Here is a 22,942-nt window from a genome sequence, read left to right as displayed (position 1 = left end):
CTGGCTAATGCAAACGTAAATACGTAAGATTGTTTATTCATGCCGCGCTAATGATGTTCGACTTCGCCAGTCGAGATCATAAATAACTTTAAAAGAGGTGTGGAACTTGCAAGCAATGAACACTGTAATATGCTCTGGTCCCTCCCTGCTTACCGTGGTGATGAGATGCATAGCAGATTGTCATCACTCAATGGCTGGATGTCTAAGTGGTCCACAGAATAACATAGTTTCATAGACAATGGACGAGCTTTTGCAGACAACTGACCTTTTAAAAGAGATGTCTTCATCCCTCCGGGTGGCGCACTCTTCTGTCTAGAAATATGGCAAATAGTCTTAGGTTTATACTTGACTAACTGGGCCCAGGTCAGGAAGCAGACAGACTGGCTAAACCGACCGTCTGCTAGCTGCCTCCCGTCACAGAAGTCAGTTAATTCTCAGCACATAGAGACTCTTTCACCTAGATATCACACCATAGAGACTGTGTCTGTTCCCCCGAACTAGAAAATACAAAAAACGTCCCAAACCAAGTTAAGGTTAACAATTTAATTGAGGTTCAACAAATAAAAAACAAATGCAATATGGATAAACAAATGATAAAGATTGGCTTATTGAATATCAGATCCATTTCTACGAAAACACTTTTTGTAAATAATATGATAACTGATCATAATATAGATGTGCTCTGTTTGACAGAAACCTGGCTAAAACCTGATGATTACATTATTTTAAATGAGTCCACCCCCAAGATTATTGTTATAAACACGAGCCGCGTCTAAAAGGCAAAGGGGGAGGAGTTGCTTCAATTTATAACAACGTTTTCAGGATTTCTCAGAGGGCAGGCTTCAAGTATAACTCGTTTGAAGTAATGGTGCTTCATATAACATTATCCAGAGAAACCAATGTTAATGATAAATCCCCTGTTATGTTTGTACTGGCTACTGTATACAGGCCACCAGGGCACCATACAGACTTTATTAAAGAGTTTGGTGATTTTACATCCGAGTTAGTTCTGGCTGCAGATAAAGTCTTAATAGTTGGTGATTTTAATATCCATGTCGATAATGAAAAGATGCATTGGGATCAGCATTTATAGACATTCTGAACTCTATTGGTGTTAGACAACATGTTTCAGGACCTACTCATTGTCGAAATCATACTCTAGATTTAATACTGTCACATGGAATTGATGTTGATAGTGTTGAAATTATTCAGCCAAGTGATGATATCTCAGATCATTATTTAGTTCTGTGTAAACTTCATATAGCCAAAATTGTAAATTCTACTTCTTGTTACAAGTATCGAAGAACCATCACTTCTACCACAAAAGACTGCTTTTTTAAGTTATCTTCCTGATGTATCCAAATTCCTTAGCATATCCAAAACCTCAGAACAACTTGATGATGTAACAGAAACTATGGACTCTCTCTTTCTAGCACTTTAAATACAGTTGCTCCTTTACGCTTAAGGAAGGTTAAGGAAAACAGTTTGACACCATGGTATACTGAGCATACTCGCACCCTAAAGAGAGCAGCCCGAAAAATGGAGCACAGCTGGAGGAAAACAAAACTAGAGGTATTTCGTATTGCTTGGCGGGAAAGTAGCATATCCTATAGAAAAGCATTAAAAACTGCTAGATCTGATTACTTTTCTTCTCTTTTAGAAGAAAACAAACACAACCCCAGGTATTTATTCAATACAGTGGCTAAATTAACGAAAAATAAAGCCTCAACAAGTGTTGACATTTCCCAACACCACAACAGTAATGACTTTATGAACTACTTTACTTCTAAAATCGATACTATTAGAGATAAAATTGCAACCATTCAGCCGTCAGCTACAGTATCACATCAGACAGTGCACTATAGACCCCCTGAGGAACAGTTCCACTCATTCTCTACTATAGGAGAGGAAGAATTGTATAAACTTGTTAAATCATCTAAACCAACAACATGTATGTTAGACCCTATACCATCTAAGCTCCTAAAAGAGGTGCTTCCAGAAGTCATAGGTCCTCTTCTGACTATTATTAATTCCTCATTGTCATTAGGATATGTCCCCAAAACCTTCAAACTGGCTGTTATTAAGCCTCTCATAAAAAAGCCGCAACTTGACCCCAGAGAACTTGTTAATTATAGACCAATCTCGAATCTCCCTTTTCTGTCCAAGATACTAGAAAAGGTGGTATCCTCACAATTATATTCCTTCTTAGAGAATAATGGTATATGTGAGGATTTCCAGTCAGGATTTAGACCGTATCATAGTACTGAAACTGCTCTCCTTAGAGTTACAAATGATCTGCTCTTATCATCTGATCGTGGGTGTATCTCTCTATTAGTTTTATTGGATCTTAGTGCTGCGTTTGACACAATTGACCACAACATTCTTTTGCATAGACTTGAACACTTAGTTGGCATCAGTGGAAGTGCATTAGCATGGTTTAAATCGTACTTATATGACCGCCATCAGTTCGTAGCAGTGAATGAAGATGTATCATATCGATCACAAGTGCAGTATGGAGTACCTCAAGGCTCAGTACAAGGGCCGCTACTCTTCACGCTTTATATGTTACCCTTGGGAGATATCATCAGGAAACATGGTGTTAGCTTTCACTGTTATGCTGATGATACGCAGCTCTATATTTCCTTGCAGCCTGGTGAAACACACCAATTTGAAAAACTAATGGAATGCATAGTCGATATAAAAAATTGGATGACGAGTAATTTCTTACTGCTAAATTCAGAAAAAACAGAGGTGTTAATTATAGGACCTAAAAACTCTGCTTGTAATAACCTAGAACACTGTCTAAGACTTGATGGTTGCTCTGTCAATTCTTCGTCATCAGTTAGGAACCTAGGTGTGCTACTTGATCGCAATCTTTCCTTAGAAAGCCACGTTTCTAGCATTTGTAAAACTGCATTTTTCCATCTCAAAAATATATCTAAATTACGGCCTATGCTCTCAATGTCAAATGCAGAAATGTTAATCCATGCATTTATGACTTCAAGGTTAGACTATTGTAATGCTTTATTGGGTGGTTGTTCTGCACGCTTGGTAAACAAACTACAGCTAGTCCAAAATGCAGCAGCAAGAGTTCTTACTAGAACCAGGAAGTATGACCATATTAGCCCGGTCCTGTCCACACTGCACTGGCTCCCTATCAAACATCGTATAGATTTTAAAATATTGCTTATTACTTATAAAGCCCTGAATGGTTTAGCACCTCAGTATTTGAATGAGCTCCTTTTACATTATACTCCTCTACGTCCGCTACGTTCTCAAAACTCAGGCAATTTGATAATACCTAGAATATCAAAAATCAACTGCGGGCGGCAGATCCTTTTCCTATTTGGCGCCTAAACTCTGGAATAACCTACCTAACATTGTTCGGGAGGCAGACACACTCTTGCAGTTTAAATCTAGATTAAAGACCCATCTCTTTAACCTGGCATACACATAACATACTAATATGCTTTTAATATCCAAATCCGTTAAAGGATTTTTAGGCTGCATTAATTAGGTAAACCGGAACCGGAAACACTTCACATAACACCCGATGTACTTGCTACATCATTAGAAGAATGGCATCTATGCTAATATTTGTCTGTTTCTCTCTTGTTCCGAGGTCACCGTGGCCACCAGATCCAGTCTGTGTCCAGATCAGAGGGTCACTGCAGTCACCCGGATCCAGTACGTATCCAGACCAGATGGTGGATCAGCACATAGAAAGGACCTCTACTGCCCTGAAAGACAGCGGAGACCAGGACAACTAGAGCCCAGATACAGATCCCCTGTAAAGACCTTGTCTCAGAGGAGCACCAGGACAAGACCACAGGAAACGGATGATTCTTCTGCACAATCTGACTTTGCTGCAGCCTGGAATTGAACTACTGGTTTTCGTCTGGTCAGAGGAGAACTGACCCCCAACTGAGCCTGGTTTCTCCCAAGGTTTTTTTCTCCATTCTGTCACCGATGGAGTTTCGGTTCCTTGCCGCTGTCTCCTCTGGCTTGCTTAGTTGGGGTCACTTCATCTACAGCGATATCATTGACTTGATTGCAAATAAAAACAGACACTATTTCAACTGAACAGAGATGACATAACTGAATTCAATGATGAACTGCCTTTAACTATCATTTTGCATTATTGAGACACTGTTTTCCAAATGAATGTTGTTCAGTGCTTTGACGCAATGTATTTTGTTTAAAGCACTATATAAATAAAGGTGATATACTGATAAAGGTGATATATGTTCTTAATACCTCAGTTTCTGCAGCTGACAGTTCTGACTCTTCAGTCCATCAGAAATAATCTTTACACCAGAGTCCTGCAGGTCATTGTTCCTCAGATCCAGCTCTCTCAGGACACAGTTTGAGGATTGTAGAGCTGAAGACAAACTCTTACAACACTGAGCAGTAAGATTACAGCCAGCAAGACTGAAAGAGACAAGAACACACACATCAACAGTCAGATCATATACAGACACACGCACACACACACACACACACACACGCACACACACACACACACACACACACACACACACACACAGACAAACACACACAAACACAGACACACACACACACACACACCACACACACCAACGTTGTAATCAGTTGACTGTAAATGATCTCTTATCTGTTCTTCATACCTCAGTTTCTGCAGCTGACAGTTCTGACTCTTCAGTCCATCAGAAATAATCTTTACACCAGAGTCCTGCAGGTCACTGTTACTCAGATCCAGCTCTCTCAGGACACAGTTTGAGGATTGTAGAGCTGATGACAAACTCTCACAACACTGAGCAGTGAGATTACAGCCAGCAAGACTGAAAGAGAAAAGAACACACACATCAACAGTCAGATCATATACAGACACACGCACACACACACACACACACACACACACACACACACACACACACACACACACACACAGACAAACACACACACACACAGACACACACACACACACACACACACACACACACACACACACACACACACACACACACACACACACCAACGTTGTAATCAGTTGACTGTAAATGATCTCTTATCTGTTCTTCATACCTCAGTTTCTGCAGCTGACATTTCTGACTCTTCAGTCCATCAGAAATAATCTTTACACCAGAGTCCTGCAGGTCACTGTTACTCAGATCCAGCTCTCTCAGGACACAGTTTGAGGATTGTAGAGCTGATGACAAACTCTCACAACACTGAGCAGTGAGATTACAGCCAGCAAGACTGAAAGAGACAAGAACACACAAATCAACAGTCAGATCATCTACACACACACACACACACACACACACACACACACACACACACACACACACACACACACACACACACACAGACAAACACACACACACACAGACACACACACACACACACACACACACACACACCAACGTTGTAATCAGTTGACTGTAAATGATCTCTTATCTGTTCTTCATACCTCAGTTTCTGCAGCTGACATTTCTGACTCTTCAGTCCATCAGAAATAATCTTTACACCAGAGTCCTGCAGGTCACTGTTACTCAGATCCAGCTCTCTCAGGATACAGTTTGAGGATTGTAGAGCTGATGACAAACTCTCACAACACTGAGCAGTGAGATTACAGCCGGCAAGACTGAAAGAGACAAGAACACACACATCAACAGTCAGATCATCTACACACACACACACACACACACACACACACACACACACACACAGACAAACACACACACACACAGACACACACACACACACACACACACACACACACACACACACACACACACACACACCAACGTTGTAATCAGTTGACTGTAAATGATCTCTTATCTGTTCTTCATACCTCAGTATCTGCAGCTGACATTTCTGACTCTTCAGTCCATCAGAAATAATCTTTACATCAGAGTCCTGCAGGTCATTGTTCCTCAGATCCAGCTCTCTCAGGACACAGTTTGAGGATTGTAGAGCTGATGACAAACTCTCACAACACTGAGCAGTGAGATTACAGCCGGCAAGACTGAAAGAGACAAGAACACACACATCAACAGTCAGATCATCTACACACACACACACACACACGCACACACGCATCAACGGTCAGATCATCTACACAGACACACCCAAGCACACACACACACCCAAGCGCACACACACACCCAAGCGCACACACACACACACACACACGCACACACACCCAAGCACACACACACAAACACACGCACACACACACACACACACACACACACACACACAAACACACACACACACACACACACCCAAGCGCACACAAACAAACACACACACCCAAGCGCACACACGCACGCACACACACACACACACACACACACACACACACACGCACGCGCACACACACACACACACACACACCAACAGTCAGTCATTTTCTGGTTCAGGTTGCACCTAATGATTCTGGTTCTGATTCCGGTTCCATTAAAATCATTAAACAACTTTTTTTTAAATAGTGGTAATGACAAATGCACAATACTCAACTACTCAATACTCAGTACTGTTTATTACCTACTATCAACTTAGTTGAAAGGTTAACAAGGTCAAAATTCATGATATATTACAGTATACAAATGTTCAGGTTCAGGTTCCATTTAAATAAACTATTACGTTTTTTTACCATTTGACCTCCATTGACTGTAGTGTTTCTGGAAGCTAGTGAGTAATGTTGAGTAATGCTAGTCCATCAATCACATGTGCTTCAAAGTTTTGGGCAAATAGTCCCTTGAGGGCTAAGACACTTGTTCCCTAAATGCAAACTAATTTTTCCAAATTAATGAAATATAAACTGTTATAACTATAACCTTGTATACACACACTCCATAAAGCCCCTATTTTACAAATAATGATGCAGTCAGGAGATGCTGTGATGCAATGAGTGGTTTCAGCATCTTTAAAAATTTAAAATGTATGAAAATAAATATTTTCTATCCTTTGTTTTAGTGCTGGGCGGTGTGCCGGTTTATACCGAAAACCGGTGTATATTTTCGTTACAATATAAATTTTTAATATACTGTATTTAATGACTAAATAATCACTAAATAATCTAACCCTATACTTAAATAAAAATAGCAGTCTTTTTAATTAGTGGTTGAAGTCTGTATTTAAGTATGTATATTAATGACAATATGTGACCAATATAATGTAATTTAGTGGCAGCAGGTGCACTCAAAAAACAGAACCGGTTCTCAGTTCCCAACCTACAGACACACAGATTGTCTACAGACACACACACACACACACCCAAGCACACACACACACACACACACACACACACACACACACACACACTGTGATCAGTTGACTGTAAATGATCTCTTATCTGTTCTTCATACCTCAGTTTCTGCAGCTGACAGTTCTGACTCTTCAGTCCATCAGAAATAATCTTTACACCAGAGACCCACAGGTCATTGTTCCTCAGATCCAGCTCTCTCAGGACACAGTTTGAGGATTGTAGAGCTGAAGACAAACTCTTACAACACTGAGCAGTGAGATTACAGCCAGAAAATCTAGAAGAGATAAATAATAATAATAAAGACATGTAAAGAGGGTTGCTCAGGAACGTGGGATGACATGATCTGAACACTGAATCACTATAAGAAGAGTTCAAGACTGTTTCTTCAACTATGAATATGTACATTTATCAAAATGTAGCAAAAGTTTTCTGAGACTGTTTCTCCGCTGCTAAAGAGGCAGTGATGTTGAATCAGACAAATTACTAAATTAGTCATTTTAGAATCTTAGTTTCAATAAAAGCTGTTTTTAGACTAATAAGAAAGTTTTGAGTTCTAAAACATACAGGATTTTTAAATAGTACAATGAACTCTTATATGTCAAAAGATCTCAGTGAGATTCACAACACAGTTTAGAGTTCTCTAGAATGAGTGGAAACTAATGCTTACAACCAATACTTTAAACTGCAGTTTAAATGAATATACCTATACATTTCTGCTTCACTGGAAGCTCCTGTTAACCCTCTATGGTACGCATTATGTTCTAACCATGAACTATTTTTTAAAATAAGCTTTTATTACATGAAATAGCTTCAATTATACAAATCCAATTTTTCTTAGGAAATTAGGTATTTAGGAAAACGTTGCCATATGCAAACACTGTACCACAATGAAAAATTGCCAAAAATGTAGTTTTTCTATAAAATTATGATTATCTTTTCTGTTTAAATTGACATTTCTTTTAGATACTGATAGTTTTCATACTTGGAACTCAAGCAAAACAAAAGTAAGTAGGTTCCTAAGCTTCAAAATGGTACTTAAAAGTATTATAATACTACTTGCATACGGACAAAAAATGCGCTTTTGTACCATATATGCATATCAAATTCATCAACTGTTTATTGTTTTACATCCACAAAGTTTCCCAACAACAAAAACAAGTCTTTTTGAAAATATTTTATACAAGTTAAGTAAATGTATGGTAGCTTGAAACATGCACTAATACCATGAAGAACATGAAAACATAAAATACAGGTGTTACGATAGGCGGCTCCCTGAAGTAAATGAAAACGAAATGAAAAGTATGGTAACCCATCCTCAGAATTGGTGCTCTGCATTTAACCCATCCAGGTGCACACACACAGCAGTGAGAAGTGAACACATCATGAACACACACCCGGAGCAGTGGGCAGCTATATATCCAGCGCCCGGGGAGCAACTGGAGGTTCAGTGCCTTGCTCAAGGGCACTTCAGCCATGGGTATTAAGGGTGGTGTAACGTGGGACGATGACAATGACGTAAAGCGGGAAAGCCTGGCCAGAGTAGGGCTGTCTTCGCTGTGTGTGGCACAACAGTTCCACAAGTGGATCTTTCAACCCCACGTACCGGCTCGCGCCCAGGCCGCAGAACTGACAAGATTGGCGCAACACTGGCTAATGGACAGAAATCCCACAGCTGCACAAGTAATGGAACGAGTGGTGATTGACCGCCTCCTGCACGCCTTGCCCCCTTGTCCATCGTTAGGCAGTCGCCATGAGGAACCAAGGGACAACGCTGGAACTGGTGGAGGCGGTTGAGCTGGCCGAGGCAGCCCGGAGCTGGGAAGTGGGAGAGCGAGTGCTGCCGTATCCTCAGAGGGTGGTCCAGGGACAACACGCGCCGGAGGGCATCCTGCAACCCTTAGGCAGGCCGACGGGCCCCAGTCCTCGGGATGAACCGATGCTCACAGAACACACTTCAAATCCCACGATGCAGGCTGTATTCTACATCATAACCTACCAGTAGGAGCGCCAGAGGCCATGGTGAAAGTCAACGGCTGTCCCTTCAAGGCCCTGTTAGACTCTGGAAGTGCCGCGTTCTCCCTCCGCGGACTGACAGTAAAGCCCAGTTCCCAATAACTTGCGTGCACGGGGACACGTGACAGATCCCTGCCCGCCGCGTCACTATTTCCGCCACCCCTGGGTCCTGGCCCGTAGAAGTCGGAATAATGAGCCACCTGCCAGTGCTGCTCGGGAGAGATTGGCCGGGCTTTGAGACCCTGTTGGCCGCCGCCACCCAGCCTGCCAGCCCTGGAGGGGCCCGTCGTGGGTGACGCACCCAGTGGAAACCTCCCTCACTGGGATTCGATCTGACCCTGACCTACCGACAGAGCAATGCTGGACTTAAGTCATCCACCAAATTCACATCACCACTGCCGGAACTCTCTGCAAAACCAAGCTCAGCAGGAGGTATCTTGACAAGAAAGTCTGGTTCTGGACAGACGTGGACAGAACGAAAAGGCATCGGGCCCCGATGATATTGAGGTGTGGAAAACGATGGGCCAAGGAGGGGCCATTCTGCTCGAAAAACTTGTTCAATAGTGTCATCATTGATGGTGAGCATACCCGAAGGCTGGAGAATGAGCACCACAGTGTCCATATGTAAAGGGAACGGGTGGCGTCGCAGAGTGCACCAACTACCGGCCAATTCGCCTCCACGCAATGAAGATCTTTGAGCCAGAGAAAACACAGAGACTGAAGTCACGGGTCAAGAGCCCAACTAAAGCAAACACTGATCTCTAACATGGTTACTTCAAATGAAAAATTAATCAATTAAAGTTAACATAACTTAAGGATATCTGTTTACTCAAACCGTTTGAGTTAAGTTAACTTGTCGGGTTTTACAGTGCAGTGTAGTGTATCACTCTGTAGATTTTAAAGTGTTATTTATTGCTGCCTTTTGAAACTAAAAAAACACAGTAACCAATAATACAAACACTGTACAAATTGTGAGTAAAAAAGGAATGGAATAATTTACAAATCTCATAAACTTATATTTTATTCACAATAGAATATAGATAACATATCAAATGTTGAAAGTAAGACATTTTGAAATGTCAAGCCAAATAATGTCTCATTTTGGATTTCATGAGAGCTACAAGTTCCAAAAAAGCTGAGACAGGTAGCAATCAGAGACCGGAAAAGTTAAACGTATGTATAAGGAACAACTGGAGGACCAATTTGTAACTTATTACTTCAATTGGGAACATGATTGGGTATAAAAAGAGTCTCTCAGAGTGACAGTGTCTCTCAGAAGTCAAGATGGGCAGAGGATCACCAATTCCCCCAATGCTGCACCGAAAAATACTGGAGCAATATCCGAAAGGAGTTTCTCAGAGAAAAACTGCAAAGAGTTTGAAGTTATCATCATCTACAGTGCATAATATCATCAAAAGATTCAGAGAATCTGGAACAATCTCTGTGTGTAAGGGTCAAGGCCGAAAAACCATACTGAAACCATACTGGATGCCCGTGATCTTCAGCTCTTAGACGGCACTGCATCACATACAGAAACGCTACTGTAATGGAAATCACAGCATGGGCTCAGGAATACTTCCAGAAAACATTGTCAGTGAACACAATCCACCGTGCCATTCACCGTTACCTGCTAAAACTCTATAGGTTCTGTGGACAGACGAATCAAAATTTGAAGTTCTTTTTGGAAAATTGGGACATCATGTCATCCGGACTAAAGAGGACAAGGACATCCCAAGATGTTATCAGCACTCGGTTCAGAAGCCTGCATCTCAAACAAAAGTCCCTCTCTCCTATTGAAATTAAGAAAGAGTGACCTCTGCTCTGTAAACACCCAGGATAGTATTTCCTTTTTGAAATTAACTCATTAAAAAGTATTTAGTGTTTTCACATTCTTTATTTCTTTAAACTTGGCTTTTTGGTTCCTCTGTCACAGTTAATCTAGTGTGTGTAGTAGCCTCTGTTTCTCTGATCAGCAGAGTATTTTAAGATCGTGCACCGATAGACTAACTTTGTTTTCACTTTATGCAGCATGCAACAGTTCTGTTCAGTGTGACAGAAACACTTGATGCAGTGAAGACTTTGTGATTAATTAACTGTGATGCTTTAAATCGTGAAACCGGTTAATCACTGCATCCCTACTGTGTGCCTGCAAATTATGACCTTTTACTTGTTTCTTTATTTATTTTAGTTGATTCACCGGACTGAATAAATACAGTGCTTTCATGTTTTAACTTTAACTTTCATGAAAAAAGTGATCGACATTTTCATAATTAATGGATAATTAATAATAAAAATACTCCATTATCTACTGTACTAAAAAACACCTGTCATGACTCTGGATTCTGGCCTGTTATTCAGGAGAAAATCTCTCATTCAGGAACATTTATTGTAAAGGAGTCAGATTCATTATTAAATATGATCCTTTAGTTGATGATGAAACACTCACAGAGCTTTTCTGCAGTTGATCACAGCTGGTATCAGTCTTCTTCTCCCCTCATCTGATGTGTTGTATTTCTTGAACTCAAACTCATCCAGCATCTCCTCTGACATCTGAAGCATGTAGGAGATTGTTGAGCACTGAGCAGGAGAGAGTTTCTCTGAGTGTTTGTCTGATTTCACAAACTCCTGAATCTCTCTGAACAGAGTCTGATCTTTCACTTCCAGCAGACAGAGGAACAGATTGATGGATTCACCAACTGAGAGAGGAGGATGTTTAAAATAATCATCAACACCATCATTTCTGATCTTCATTTTAATGTACTGTGTGGTTTCTCTGATGGTCTCTGAGCTGTTCTCTGTGTGTGTCAGTAGATCCTGTAAGAGTCTCTGATTGGACTCCAGCGAGACGCCCAGCAGGAACCGCAGGAACAGATCCAGATGACCATTCTTACTCTCAAGAGCTTTATCTACTGCTGATGTTAGCAGACCATACAGAGAGACTTTATCATTCTCACTATCCACAGCGTTATCTACTGCTGATGTTTGATCATACAGAGGGTCTTCATCAAAATCACTCAATCTGAATCTATGCATTGGCTCTTTGTTCTTCATTAAATAGCAGTAAAACTCATAGAAAGCAGCGAGAAACTCCTGAACGCTCAGATGAATGAAGCTGTAGACTTTCCTCTGATGAATCACAGATTCCTGCTTAAAGATCTCAGTGCAAATCCCAGAATACACCGAGGCGTCAGTGACGTCTATGCCGCTCTCAATCAGGTCCTCCTCATAGAACATCACATTGCCCTTCATCAGCTGTTTGAAAGCCACTTCAGCAAGTTTCACAATCACTTCTCTGTCGGACGGCAGGAGTTTCTCTGGATCTCTCTCTTCATACTTCTGCTTCCTCATGTTGATCTGAATCAGCAGGAAGTGGATGTACATTTCAGTCAGAGTTTGAGGGATTTCTGCACTCAGATCTTCTTCCAGGAGCTTCTGAATCACAGTGGATGAGATCCAGCAGAAGACGGGGATGTGGCACATGATGTGGAGGCTTCTTGCTCTTCTGATGTGTGAGATGATTCTGCTGGCTTGATGCTCATCACTGATTCTCTTCCTGAAATATTCCTCCTTCTGAGGCTCAGTGAATCCCTGAATTTCTGTCAGACGGTGGATGTATTTGGAGGGGATCTGATTGGCTGCTGCTGGTCTGGAGGTGATCCAGATGAGAGCAGAGGGAAGCAGCTCTCCTTTCATCAGCTTTGACATCAACACAGCCACTGATGAAGTCTCAGTCACATCACAAACTTTCTGAGCGTCTGAAAACATCAGTGTGATTCTGCTTTCATCCAGACCATCAAAGATGAACACAACTTTACACTCCTCATAAATCTGTGAGTCCAGATCTTGAAGTTCAGGATGAAAGTCCAGCAGAAGTCTGTGAAGAGTGTACTGATGATCTCGGATCAAGTTCAGCTCTCGAAATGGAAGCACAAATATGAAATCTACATCCTGATTGGCTTTTCCCTCGGCCCAGTCCAGAATGAACTTCTGCACAGAGATGGTTTTTTCCGATTCCAGCGATGCCTTTAGTAAGAACAGTCTTGATCTGCTCTTTCTCCTCACATCCTGCTTCAGCGGAGGCTTTAAAGATGTCATTGCAGTAGATTGGAGTGTCTTGTGAGTGTTGTGTTCTGGCTGTTTTCTCCATCTGTAAAACCTCATGTTCTTCATTCACTCCTTCTCTCTCTCCCTCTATGATGTAGAGCTGTGTGTAGATGCTGTTCAGGAGGCTTTCATTCTCCTGGAGTTTCAGTCCCTCACATAATCTCTCATACTTGTTCTTCATGCTGGTTTTGTGCTGCTCTTTGACTCTCTGTAGTTCATCATTCACTGCTTGATCAGGTTTATTCAGAGACGCTGTAACGCTCGTGTTGTTCAGACAGAAGACAGAGGAGACTCCTCCAGAGATGCTTCTCTCTCCATCTGATCTGCTGAAATATCACAAGATCAACTGATTAAACACATCTGAGATAAAGGATGTGTACATTAACATCTAAATCAACTGAGATGTCAGTCTTGTATTTACAGTATAATTTCAGTCTCAGTTGATCTGTTTAACACGTTTTGTAACGCACATTGTTCCAGTATCCGCTGTAATTCTGTTTGTTTATAATTAAAAGTCCTGTATTATGGATAAATGCTTTGTTTTTTCCTGGTTAATATTGGTATTTTGGTTTCACACTGTGTTTAAAGTAGGCCTATTAATAAATACATAAAGATTAAACATAGTTTTTTTAATACAAACTATTTAAAAACTTTTGTATTCGAATAAATTCAATAATTTTGCACGTAAATGTCTTGTTGTATTCCTAAATTAAAGGAAAACACATGATTAGATAATTTAATGTTATTTGATATATATTCATCACATCTTGATAGCGCTCCTGAAGTGTTTTAATGTAGGAGCTCATGTGTTCATTGTGTGGAGATCTGTGTGTATTGAGTGTGTTTCTGACTCCCATAAAACAGTTCAATCATCACCACACGATTATCCTCACCTGGGGTCAGAGGTCACTCGATCATTACTGAATTTAGTATCAGGAGGATTCATGGATGCGTTACTCTTCAGAGACACACAGCTGTGATCCGGAGATGAAGATCTCTTCCTGAAGATCCTGATAAACACACAGAAATCATTCCTCCTTTAGTTCTGTCTGCTGTTTTATTTATTATAAGCAGAACTTTAACAATAACTGATAGAGTTGATAATAAAATACTGGTCAGTGAGTGTGATTATGGATTAGTGTCGTCTGAACACTGTACACAGAAACATCCGTCCGTCGCATCACTTTATTCTTCTCTGTCAGTGTTAGAAAGTTCTGGGGTTATTTCTATTCTGTATAAGCTGAGAAGAAATCTCCATTAAACTCCACAGAAGTCAGTGAAGGAGCATTGGTTCATGTCAAACTCGTGACACGCAGCAGTACAGGAGCGCAGTAATTATGATTTATATACACATTCTGCTATAATATCTCTTGATAAAGATTAGATGTAGGTGTCCAGCTGGTAATGGTGTTTCTATGTGAGCAGTACCAGTAACGGCTGTTTCACACACACTCTGTTTGTGGTGTGTTCATGTTAACACACTGCACACGTTGAGCTCCAGCAGTGTGTTCAGGAGCAGTCTCCTGCAGAGATCCAGTCACTTCAGCTCCTCGCTGCTCCATGTTTGTCCTCTGCTTATTTTGTTGCTCGTTCATGTCGTTAAATCATGTCACATAGCAAGCACATCTTTTCTTTACAGTACATCTTGGTTTTGGTTTGTTTAGATGTATTTGTTCTGTGTTGTGTTCGTATTTGATTCGAGCCGCACCAGAGTTAGTTTAGAAGTGGATGGAGACCTATATTTTAGCGGATCTCTTGTTCGGTGTGCAGCAGGGTTCAGATAGTAGCGTTCACACTTACTCAAATGAACCACACTAACAGAGCAATCACACCAGAGAGTGTTTCATCACACCAAACATGACAAGTGTCAACACACCCTTATTCTGAATCAAAGAATTAATCCGCAGATTAATCAGTAAAGTGAAGGTTAGTTACAGGTCTAATTGTAAGTCAGTGTGTGGAGTCACTAAACACCAGCAACAGACTCTGGGCCTGGTTTGTGGGATCTCACCTGGGGTCAGAGGTCACTGGATCATCACTGAATAAAGGAGGAGGACCCATGGATGCATCACTCTTCAGAGACACACAGCTGTGATCCGGAGATGAAGATATCAGCTTCCATGAGATCCTGAGAAAACAGAAACAGTTATTTCCTTAGTCCTGCCTGCTGTTCTTTTATTATAACTCTCTGTTGTATAGTCTGTTGTGTCTAGCACTGGATTATATCTCACCTGGGGTCAGAGGTCACTGGATCATCACTGAGGTTAAGAGGAAGATCAGGAGATGAAGATCTCTCTCTGTTCTCCATAATGACAAACTGACGTCACACCTGCACATGGAAACACAAGAGAACACAGCACACATGATATTGAGATTATTATTCCAGTGAAATCTTAACTCTACACACAATGAGATTGAAGAGAATGTGGAGCTGCAGCAGTTTGATACAGAAAATACATTTGTGACCCGTGCTGGCAGAATGAGCCACAATCAGTAAATTTGCCTGAAAATAAAATGTTTGTTATTTTCACAAAACTAACAGTTATGACTAGCTCCATGCCTAACTACTACACTATATACTGTAGATAAAGACAATCATTTCAGAAGCACAGACATCTGTGACTGAGACTGGTTTAACAGTGATGTGTGAATGTATATGCACTGTTAAAAATAGCTGTAAAAAAAAAACGGACAAATTTCGACAGTAACATACTGTTTTTCATTAAAACAGTGCATTCTGGGTAATATTTATCGTTTTCGAGAAGGTAGCCTGCTGCTATATATCGTAAATTAACAACGTTCAAAGTCGCCACTCAGCGGCTGTGTTTCAAATCACACCCTACACCCTCATTCACTATTCCCTACATGAGTTTACTAATATAGTCCACCTGATAGAGACAATGAACACTAATGAGGAGCCCAACTAAAGCAAACACTGATCTCCACAATGGTGACGTCAAACGAAACAGTAACATTATCATCTAAATCTCTGTAATTCTCAGTAAGATCTTTTGATCTCTGATCTGATAGAAATAAAGTCAGTCTGGTTAGTAATGAGTGAAGTTGGTAAAGCTGTTTGTTGATTGTATACATCTTCGGTTGATTTCGTTTTAAGCTGTGGCTGAAGTCAGTTGTATTTCTTGTGTGTGTCTTGTTTCTCTTTTCTTCAGTGATTCTACTCATTAACAGCAGCTGTTGATCATTGTCTGAATTCACTCATTAATTTTCATTCTCTCTGTCAGGTGGACTATATTAGTAAACTCATGTAGGGAATAGTCAATGAGGGTGTAGGGTGTGATTTGAAACACAGCCGCTGAGTGTTGACTTTGAACGTTGCTAATTTACGATATATAGCAGCAGGCTACCTTCTAGAAAACTATAAATATTACCCAGAATGCACTGTTTTAATGAAAACAATATTTTACTGTCGAAAGTTGGCCGTTTTTTTACAGCAATTTCTAACAGTGTAGCTTTTAAACTCGAACTGTTTGAAGCATTGGGAGTGGAGTTGATTTCCATGGTAGATTTTACGGTAAAATACTAAAAAAATAATAGTGGTAAATTAATGGTTGAGAGCTGTAAATTAACAGTACTTTACTGGCGCCCCTGCTGCCAGTAAATTACTGTTATTTAACGGCACAATTTTTTACAGTGTGCTGTACTGTATCTGTACTGCATGGATCTAATATAATCTAATATCTGTCTAATATCTGTTACACATCTGATGTTTTTCACTAACAGTTCCCCAAATGTTCACTTAAGGCATAACAGATAATCTTTGCGTGAAGTCACATTATGTAACATTAATATGTCTAATTGATTTCAAATTTTACTTCAATATTTTACATTTCATGTTAAATACATGGATCGTTTCATCTCCACCTTATGAACAAAAAAAAAAGGAAGAAAGAAAGAAAGCTCATCTGTAGTACCACAGTGTAAGACACGTAGTCACAGAGTTTTATAGCAGCACAAAGTGATGAAGTAGCATTTTTTAAATTTCCAAACATTTCTTTTTTCCAGACCAAAATGACTGAAATACACCAGAGTAGGGCTGTCACTTTTGTGAAAAAATCATTTTCGATTTTTAAGACATAAGTGTAGATTTTCCATGTCTAAAAAAAACGCACGAGTCAGCAATATTTCTTATTTAATAAGAATAAGGTGCAGCCTGCAGATCGATGCACCTACTCTGATTGGTTCAATCGTCTTTCATAGACTTACATGATAGGAAATGTGTGCATAGTTGGTGTAGGATGGAGAATGCTGTTTAAAAAGCTAAAAACCCTATACAGTTTTATAAAGCATTCATAATGCACAAAAGAAGGGAAAAAAATCATTAGCCTGTAACTCGCCATGTCCCTGAAATGATTGTTTTGTTAAATTAAGCTGATCTTTAAGCTAACATACGAATATAGTAAATTAATTGGGTTGATTATCCACAGTAAGACGATTAGGTCTTCAGATAGAAGAATGAATTATGAATTAAATTATTTTAGAAAATTTGATTATTTCATATCATCAGAGTCTGCCAATTAAATTTTTATGAAACTTTTAATTTTCTTTACTACATTGCAAAACATAGACTTTTTCTATATGCTGCTCCTCGTTATTTGAAAGTGAAGAAATCGATAACTTTTATTTCTATCGGCCAGTGATGATTCTGAAAGGACATACCTGTAAACCGTTGCTATAGTAACAAACACAATTTCATGATAATTGTGCTCTTATTTTAGTGCAGTCTCACAGACACTGTCAATATTGAGATAAACTTTATAAAGTATCATCTATTATATTATATGAAATTGGTATCTTCTCCGATATCCATTTTGTGACCATTGAGCCGATTCTTTTCAATCAGCTGGAATGATTCGGGACATTCTACGTTTAATGTGGCTGAATGCATTAAAACAGTGTTTTTAAAAGACCAAACTCAGTAAACAAATCAATAATAAAGCATTCTAATCACTGACAGGCAGATGAGTCCAGAATAATAATGCAATGTGTTTAATTACGTGTTCAGCGTTTTCCTCCCATAGAAAACCATTAGACTAAAAGGAAAACGCGTAACGTGGCGTAATGCATTAAAACGTGTTTTAAAAAGACCAAAAGCGATTTTAGCTTTTTAAACAGCATTCTCCATCCTACACCAACTACGCACACATTTCCTATCATGTAAGTCTTTGAAAGACGATTGAACCAATCAGAGTAGGTGTGGGGCGGGGCTAGTGATCTAGTCTAGTGATCCCATGCTCCAAATTTTAATTAAAGACACTCAGATACAGCTGCTCAAGGTGGGGGTATTACTGCCAATTTTCCATCACAAAAGCCGGTCGCTGTCAGCTGGCAATGGTCCTTTTCATAACTCAGAGTCTCCTGTAACAAGATGCGCGAATGAGGCGAATTCACGTCTACCGCGCCGCGAGACCTCCAGACACGCGTAACACAGCCGCTTTCGACGTCACTGGGTTTTATAGGCGCGTTAAATTGCTGGTATTTTCTGTCTAGCTTTCGCAAGACATACTGCACTTTCAGAATTCTTTATTTTCTTTTTCTGCTTGTTTTGTTACATCTATATTTTTAATTGTTTAATTATTTTAAAATTAATAGTGTACATATTTGGTTAAAATCGATTCCCTATTTTCATTTTCGAAGCTTTTTTTGATTGGTCCGATCGATTGTGCAATTGATTTTCTAACTAAAAGTGACAGCCCTAGGGTTAATAACTCTTTTAACATCAATCAAGTCCCATACTTTCTCACGTGTTGTTTTTAACCTTTTCCACAGTATTTTGGAGTGCCGTGGATTGATGAGTTTTTATCATCACATGAGAGAATCCCTGCATCCACAGAGTTCAGATGCAGCACTGTTTATATATTTCTGGATATAAGTCTCACTTTATTTTCTCATTCCTGCGTTCATTTCAAAACATCAGACAAAAGTGCTTTTCTTCTTATGAACAAACACAAAACCTCTCAGAAACTGTACAAATAAAGACGGGTTTAGATCTTTAATTACTATTTGGAGCAAGGGATCACTAGACTAGAGCTTAAACTCATTTCTGTGAGAATGTCAAATTCGACCAAATTTGTCCTGTTTGACGGGTTTTCTCTGGTTTTGTCTGTAATGTAGCCCGGGCACATTCAGACTCATTTCTCCAGCACGGGTCATTTGTGGTCATGTCAGATTCAAACTATCACTAAACCTGAACATCTGTGAATCCTACACAAGAGATCTATTTCATATTTAAAGTAACACTCCGACTTTTTGGGACTTTAGCTTATTCACAGTATCCCCCAGAGTTAGATAAGTCCATGCATACCTTTTTTTATTTCTGTGCGCCCACCGCTAGCCTAGCTTAGCACAAAGACTGGATGTAAATGGATAATGGTAGCATAGTAATCCCAATAAGTGACAAAATAATGCAAACATTTTCCTATTTACATGTTGTGATCTGTATAGTCACAGGGTGTACAAATAACAAGGCTATATGAGACAGAGACCATTTTTAATCGTATAAATACTGGGAACTATATTCTCACTTGGCATAGGAGCACAGCTAACGTTACTTGGGCGGAGTGATTAGCGAAGCACCCGAGACGCGCTGTTGATGGTTCCGTAAACAAAACAAACATGACTAACTAGCTAGACGTGACTCGTGATCATGGCTGACTTTGAGGAATTGTCAGACTCAGAGGAATTTTACTGTGTATCAAACCAAGACCCAGAACCATATAGTTTTGAGCCAGAATACACAGACAAGGAGTTACAAACTTTGGAAGCTGTAAGATAAGATGTCAAAGGGAGAATCAGAACGAACACAGACTGGTGCTGTAAATGTGGAACATGCCAACCTATGCCGAAAGAACCGAGTGCCTTTGTTGTAATGAATGGGACCGGGTATTGCCATCAATGTCAAGGCTTGATGACAATCAAAATATTTGCATCACTACCACGGAAGATTTCCTAATATTTCCCTAATACACCCGGCAGTTGTCGTTTTTTCCCATTGTGACAAGATCAACTGGAAGAAACGCCCCATGCCGAATGAACCTAATGGTCAGCTGTCCACCAAGTAAGTGATTTTGTTATAATGATCATGAGCAGTGTGTTCATGACAACACAATAATAACAATAAAGGGGATACACAGAGCCCTTATTCACGTAATAGTGTCACTACTAAGGTTATATTACATTAGCATGGCACTGTTACAGTATGGCTAATGTTAGTCATCTCAAAACATAACGGAACACTTACCGCAGCAACAGGTGATCCAATTTGTCCTGTCTTTATTATCGATGGGATATCCATTATTATCCTTTAGCACACGTTTCATGGTCCGTGTGGCAACTTGCATTTTTTCAAAATAGTCGTCCACAGTAAAATGTTCAGAGCAAACGAAATACTTCGTGATGGTGTTTACAGGTGTGTTTGGATCTATTTCCAGAGCAAGTAGCCATCGATTCATCAGGTCAGCGTTTTTGGTTGGAATTCTATGAAACATCATAGTATTACCTGGTCTCCCCTGTTTATTATCGCAGCTCTTTACAATACAGCAAACACCCATGATTGTACACTATAAATTTACTATCTAGTAATTGCTGACTCTATTACTCCAACTCTGAGCGAACTCTCTTCTCCTCACCACGGCGCTAATCACTCCGTCCCAGTAACATTAGCTGTGCTCCTACGCCTAGTGAGAATATAGTTCCCAGTATTTATACGATTAAAAATGGTCTCTGTCTCATATAGCCTTGTTATTTGTACACGCTGTGACTATACAGATCACAACATGTAAATAGGAAAATGTTTGCATTATTTTGTCACTTATTGGGATTACTATGCTAACAGTATCCATTTATATCCAGTCTAGGCTAGCGGTGGGTGCGTCAAATAACACTTACAGAGCGCACAGAAATGAAAAAGGTATGTATGGACTTATCTAACTCTGGGGGATACTGTGAATAAAGTCCCAAAAAGTCGGAGTGTTCCTTTAAAGCTTTACGTCTCTGTAAAGACCTTTATTCTGTAGATGTGAGCGATTAAATACATTCCTCTCTAGATGTGTTCCTTCTGTAAACCAGAGTTATTATCATTAGCTGAAATAAATTAAACTTCATTATTTGAAATACATTTTAACATCAATTAAAACAGAAAAATAAACCTTATTTAGTTTTAGCCAGTTTTCATGATGTTTATCATTTTCATTTAAATCGAAGTACTAAAATAACTCAACAAAATTACAGCTTTAAATAAATGTATACTGAAATAACAAAACTCAATGTAAATGGACATAATAAACACTTATTAAGACTGCAGAAAGGCTCAAACTGCAGCTAACCTTCGTGTCCGAGGGAGTCTCACTGAAAACTGAAGATCTGTCTTCAAATACAGTATTTAAACTGTTCCCATGAGACTCAAACACCAGAGAATATCTGACTGTCACTGAACCTGAACATCTGCAAATCTACTTCATTTTTAAATGATTACATCTTTCTTTGTGTATTAGACTGTAATGAATACATACATTAATCTCAACTAAAAGCAGAATCCATAGAGCTCGATATTATTATAATCCTGGGCCCGGTTTTTCAAAAGTAATCCAGTAGGATTTTGGATAATGGATTGGATCAAATCTTGAAAATGTGTTTTTCAAAAGAAAAAACGGATTACATAATCGGATTAGATCACGTAATCCAATCTTGGTTTTGATCCGGATCAAACCTTTAATTTGGGTTTTTTTTAGAACTTTTTTGTAGGATTTGGATCACTTTGATCCAAAAAATCTGGATTAAATTGATCCCATCAGAAGGGTGGATTCAGCGTGGATTTTATGGCAGAAATGTAATGAAAACTTTAAAAATGTATCAAATAATACTATATTTGGATCATGCAGTATGTTACAAGATATCATATTTATTCATGAGGTTTTAATTTTATTTGTTCATCCGTCAGGCTTTAACGTATTCAGCCTTTCAGTATAGGCCTGCAGCAAAGTAGAAAGAGTTTAGCCTCATAAAATAATCCGCCAAACAGCTGTCAAAATTGACCAAAAACAATACATTTTATTCTGTCACTAATTGATATATATATTCATCACAATCAAAAATATTGTTTTACATTAAGTCTTTTTTTTTATTCAATACATCTATACTTGATACTTGTTATAAATATCCTCAATATACAGTGTTTGTGTTGTAGGTCTCAAATGAGCGGACTGCTGGAAGAGGATGGGGTGGGGGTTTTCTTGTTTTTAGTTTTTTTTTAAATGTGTGGGTTTTCATTTCAAATAAAAATAAACTTATATTGACCCCATACTGGCTATTCTACTTGTTGCTCTTTACATATCTATAGTTCTACATTGTGATTTCCTATCCTGTTTGAGCACTGGTTATCCAGATCTGGTGATCCTGAAAAGTTCCTATCCGGATGAGATTGATCCAATCCGATGTGGCTTTAAAAAAACTGGCTCCAAAAGTAAAATGGATTACGTGATCACGGATCGCAATAAAAGGATTACTAAATCCGGATCAATTTTATCCGGATTAAACCTTTTGAAAAACCGGGCC

General features: G+C 39.4%; 1 protein-coding gene across 1 annotated transcript; it reads right to left on the bottom strand.

Annotated features, from left to right (window-relative positions):
* Positions 1–4,211: 4,211 nt before the first annotated feature.
* LOC113090132 (ribonuclease inhibitor-like) lies at positions 4,212–15,680 on the bottom strand. Its single transcript, XM_026256169.1, has 6 exons — positions 15,604–15,680; positions 15,384–15,500; positions 7,356–7,529; positions 5,065–5,238; positions 4,647–4,820; positions 4,212–4,431 (listed from the first exon to the last, which is right to left on the bottom strand). The coding sequence occupies exons 1-6, from the start codon at positions 15,678–15,680 to the stop codon at positions 4,251–4,253; spliced, it is 897 nt and encodes a 298-aa protein (XP_026111954.1). The 3' UTR covers positions 4,212–4,250.
* Positions 15,681–22,942: the final 7,262 nt, after the last annotated feature.

The sequence above is a fragment of the Carassius auratus genome, unplaced genomic scaffold (assembly GCF_003368295.1).
Source record: "Carassius auratus strain Wakin unplaced genomic scaffold, ASM336829v1 scaf_tig00052819, whole genome shotgun sequence".
Taxonomy (NCBI): domain Eukaryota; kingdom Metazoa; phylum Chordata; class Actinopteri; order Cypriniformes; family Cyprinidae; genus Carassius; species Carassius auratus.
Note: the sequence above shows the minus strand (reverse complement) of the source record. Positions and strands in the feature narration are given on the sequence as shown.